Raw genomic sequence first — 4,704 nt, forward strand, 5'->3', positions numbered from 1 at the left:
CCTCCTCTTCCTCTTCCTCCTCCTCTTCCTCGTCCTCGCTGCCCGAGTCGTCGTAGAGGCAGAGGGTGGCCTGCACCGGGAAGTTCTCTAGCAGCTTCTCCCCCACGCCGTACAGATAGTCAAAGGACTTGGACTTGGGCCACAGGAGCCTGCGTGGGGAGATCCGGGGTGAGAGCCCCCGCCTGCCCACTGCCCTCGGTCGGTCGCGGCCAGGGCACCGGGGGCAGGGGACGTACCTGACTGGGTGGTGGAAAAACGTCAGTGCTTTGTCTGGGCCGCCATCCCCTGCTGCCTCCCGAGTCCAAGCCTGAGGAGAAACAGTTGGGGTAGGACCTACCCTGGGGCTTCCACTGCCCCCTCCTCCTCCTGGCCCAGCAGCAGCAGTGCCCATGGGGAGCCCAGCTGGCAGCGAGGACCGGGACCTTCTCTCCCCTTGGTGGGGGTGATGCCCCACAGACCTGGTAGACCTCTGCAGGGTCAGCCTGCCCTGAAGCTGACATCTCCCTCGTCCTCTGTGCCTGGGTTTAGGTCCTCATGCCCCTGCAAAGGAAGCTGGCATCTACCCTCCCACCCCACAGTGGGCTTTTTGCCAGCGTAATCTTCCCCCCGTGCTCAAAAACTCGTGCCCAGGCGTCTCGCTAACCCCCTGAGGAATGCCCACCCGCCAGGCCTGGGAACAGACAGCCCTTTCAGGTTCTGTGCTGGCTGTGGCTGCCCAGGGAAGGTCTGCCTGGCCCTGGCCCTGCCCCAGCGTGGTGGTATTTGTGGGGTAGGTGGTGATCCACCAGGGGAGGTAGGCATGGTGCTGCCATGCAACAGTGCTAAGGGTAAAGGAGTCTGGAATCAGGGGCTGGTTTTCTGCAGAAGAGGGACCCCAACCCTGCCAGTGGGAAACTGGGAGGGGGACAGAGCAGGGAGTGCAAAACTCACAGTGTCTGACTGCTCCCTCCGCCATCCGGTTCCTTCCTCTGCTCGGGGCAGCCACGGTCTCCAGAGTGGCGGGGATCTAGGTGCAGAAAGCAGGTTCAGCGCCACAGCCGTCCACCCTGGCACACTCCTCCTTCCCTCGCTTCCCCCCATCACAGCCACACGCCCTCAGTCCCACTGTTTCACCCACCCAACTCTGCCCCTGCCCGGGTGCATGGCTGGGGTGCCAGGCATATGCAAGTGCACTTGTACCACCACAGCCTCAGCGCTCCTTGCCCTGCTCCAGCCCCCCCAGCACCCTTGGGAGCCTGCAGCATTGCTGCCTGGGCTCTGCACCCTCTCTCCCACCTGCAGCTGCTGAGGTCAGAGGGGTCCCCATCAGAGCAGGGAGGCACACAGCCTTCATCTGAACCCAGCTGGAGCCTTCCCCATCCCACCTCCTGCACACCCGCTGCCCTTTCCACCCTCCCCAGTCTCCCCAGGCTGTGCAGCACCCAGGTACCTTCCCCCTTGCTCCCTTGCTGGGGCCGGGCAAACCCTGGCCATGGGCACCTGGAGCCCACAGGGAGGCAGGCAACAGGCAGCAGCTTCCATGGTGGCAGGCAGTGGTGTCCCCTCTGATGCTACAGAGAGCTTTATAGCCCTGCCCCAGCCAGTGACTCACAGATTCTCCGGGGCAGGGGCAAGGGAGTGAGGGACTGGGGGTGCGGGGACAGCAATCCCTGGGGTGTGAAATTTGTCCCAGTTGTGTAAACAGAGAGTCCGGGGGAGGCTGGGGGTGGAGGGGCTGCAATCTCTGGTGGAAAAGCAAAACACAGAAGGGAAAAGTTAGACACCATTTGTGAGAAAATCCCCAGGGGGGAACAGAGGAGGGCAGAGACAATTAACAAAGATGATTAAGTGCTCTTTGTAGCCATTTTCATAAGGGAGGAGGGAGGAGGGGAAGGGATGGGGAGCGCTGGGGCAGCACAATAGGCATGGGATGGGGAGAGTGCAATGGCCATGTGATGGGACAGCCTGGTGCCATGGGGATGGTGTGGTGGGCTTGGGATGTGGCCAGCACCATGGGCATGGTGAGGACAGCATAGTGGGCACGTGGTTGGGACAGCGTGATGGGCTGCAGTGGTGGCACACAGAGCAACCAGGAGGCAGGTGAAGGAGTGGGGGAGGTAAGAGAGGACAGGGAGGGAAGACGGATGGGAAATGTGGATCCCAGCCACAGGCAGGGCAAAGGCCCTGCTCAGGCATCCATGGCCCCTGCCAGCGCAGTGAGGAGAGCATGGACTTGCCTGTGCTCCCTGCCCTCTCCTTTGGCTTTCTGAGATGTGGACCATATGGGGGGTACAGAAAAGTTCTCAATATGAGGGTGCAAGTCTCGCTTACCCCCAAAAGGAACCTCTCCCTGCCCGCTGCTCCTGCCCGCTGCTCGCAGTGAGGTGCTGCTGGCAGACAGCTCACCTCCCACTCCCAAGAGGGTTTCAATTTGAGACAAGGAAAGAAAATAGCAAATGGTCCCTGCTGTAGCTCTGCTATCAGCATCCAAACACCCCTGTCCAAACACCGGCTGGACCCTGCTCAGCTTCAGGCACAATTTGTCACCAGGGGCCCTCCCTGCCCCTCTCCATCTGCAGCAGCCAGCAAGCGGGAGGGGGCACGGGGCCAGCACAGCCCTCATTACCGCCTCCATTTGCTCCTCATTTGGGCCAGGAGTCTTACAACAACAAACCCTGCAGAGGACAAGCAGGGCCAGGAGGAGCGAACTGAAAGCCTGAGCTCACCCCACTCATAGGGATTTCAACCTGCCGGCATTTCACCACCCCTCTGACCCCAGCACAGGCAACACAGCCCAAAGCAGACACGGGAACGGTGGCACACAGACACCCGGTGGCCAGTGAGGCTGGCCAGAAAGGTGACAGCAAGCCACAGACCTGAGCCACTTCGGCAAACCTATCATGGTAATTAATAGACAGCGAGCAAAACGAGACATCCCAGCTTCCCAAAACTTCCCGATGCTGAAAGGGTTTAATTCAGATCTGCAATAAGCCTCTGAGCCAGGCTGAGATTTGCAGGTGGATTTTGCAAAGCCGTAGCTAAACAATTCACGGCCCCTGATCCCCCCGGGTTGGGGCCCCGGCCGCTCGTCCTGCCCCAGGCAGCCACCTCCAGTCCTGGGCAGCCCCTGGCCGTGGCCACCCTTGGTCCCACGCTGTGTCTCCAGCTGCCTCCGTAAGTACCACAGAGCCCTGGCATGACCCTCCTGGCCCTTTTTGCCAGCACCTTGAGCACCCCAGGTGTTTCTTTTCCAGCAACACCCCTGAGATGGAGTGGGAGGTCTTGGTTAGTGCACAGAAAGAAGACAGAAAGTTGGTGAAACTTTGGTGCCAAGCATTTGAGGTGCTGGCGGGTGGATGGGGAAAGGAGTGGAGGTGCTGGGCACTCTCAGCAGGGAGCGTCCCTGGGGCGAGAGGCCAATGGCTGCGGTGTCAGCGCGGGTTGGCGTGGGCTTAGTCTGGTTTCGCAAGATGCAGCGGGAGGGGGAATTTTGAAATAAGGCAGAGAAAGGGAAAACAAACCTCCCCCCTGTACCGCCACTGCCCCACTCCCCAAGTCTGCGCCCAGGGCTGCAGGGAGGAGATGGCACTGGCAGAAAAAACCCCACTGACAACAGCAAGCGTGAGCTGCACCCCAGTGTGGTCACCCCACCGAGGGATGGGTCACCCTGCTTGGCCGGGGTGCTCCTTGAAGCATCCCTGAGGCGCTGCCAGCGTGCTTTGCCCTAATATAATTGTGCCCTCCACAGGTTTCCATGCTCCCCTGGGGATGCAGGTGTCACTGTCACATGCATCCCTCTCCATCCTTGACCCCAGCAGCACGGAAAGGCCAATAGCCGTGGTTCAACCTCAGGTGGGCACATCCCATTGTCTCGTCAGAGCCTCAGCAGTCTGGGGTGAGCAGTGGGTGGCTGCAGATGCCTCGAGTGAGCCCCGTGCAGATGGGGACAAGGCAAAAATCCCCCTTCCTCAGCTGGGGAAGCCTCAGGGCCACCACCCCAAATCACCTCCAACAGATCTCAAATAGCATGGCGCAGCCATAGCTTTTTGGCTTCCTTGGCTCAGGACATTGCAGGGACCCCCAGGGAGGCAGCAGGCATTTTCCCCCCGCCAGCGGCCGGCTCTCCATCCCTGCCCACGGCCCCGGCGCAAGGGAGGGCTTTGGCGTCCTTCCCAGGCAGCGCTGCTCTGCCTCTGAAGCCTGGCTGGGGAGATAGCAGAGGTGAAAGGGCGCTTGGCGCTCCTCCGCAGCCTTGGGTCAATCGTTAATTGGGGAGGGATTGCTTTCCACTCTCGCAGGTAACCTCTCCTCCCCCCTGGCTCCCACCCACGCGCTGGTGCCCACACAAAACCAGCACCCCCCAGCACGGGGTGGAGCTGCGGCGCCGTGAGCGGGGCCATGGGAAGGTAAGAGCGCAGGAGCAAGGCACCAGCAAGGCGGACGAGGAGCTGTGAGCTGCAGGGAGGTGACAGCTAACTTCCACCATGGTCTCCATGGGGCTCCAGCTGCTGGGCTATGCCATAGCCTTCCTGGGCTACATCGGCACGCTGACGGCCACTCTGCTGCCCAGCTGGAAGACCAGCGCCTACATTGGCTCCAGCATCGTGACAGCCGTCAGCTTCACCAGGGGGCTGTGGATGGAGTGCGCCACGTACAGCACGGGCATCACCCAGTGCGACATCTACAGCTCCCTGCTCAACCTGCCCGCCGACATCCAGGCGGCTC

The 4,704-nt window shown here is 61.3% G+C and overlaps 2 protein-coding genes across 2 annotated transcripts in view; one reads left to right on the top strand and one right to left on the bottom strand.

The window, feature by feature from the left end:
- Positions 1-4: 4 nt before the first annotated feature.
- On the bottom strand, positions 5-1,521 carry LOC104538644 (protein ripply1-like; the record flags this gene model as incomplete). The annotated part of the gene is made up of 4 exons (XM_010181909.1): positions 1,430-1,521; positions 931-1,006; positions 237-307; positions 5-149 (listed from the first exon to the last, which is right to left on the bottom strand). Coding segments are annotated over exons 1-4 (384 nt in total), but the record flags the coding sequence as incomplete, so codon positions are not given.
- Positions 1,522-4,463: 2,942 nt separating this feature from the next.
- Positions 4,464-4,704, top strand: part of CLDN2 (claudin 2) — a 702-nt gene continuing 461 nt past the window's right edge. The window contains exon 1 of the mRNA XM_010181911.1: positions 4,464-4,700. Within this exon, the coding sequence (XP_010180213.1) occupies positions 4,464-4,700 (237 nt within the window). The remainder of the gene's footprint in view (positions 4,701-4,704) is intronic.

The sequence above is a fragment of the Mesitornis unicolor genome, unplaced genomic scaffold (genome assembly GCF_000695765.1).
Source record: "Mesitornis unicolor isolate BGI_N332 unplaced genomic scaffold, ASM69576v1 scaffold20583, whole genome shotgun sequence".
Classification (NCBI taxonomy): domain Eukaryota; kingdom Metazoa; phylum Chordata; class Aves; order Mesitornithiformes; family Mesitornithidae; genus Mesitornis; species Mesitornis unicolor.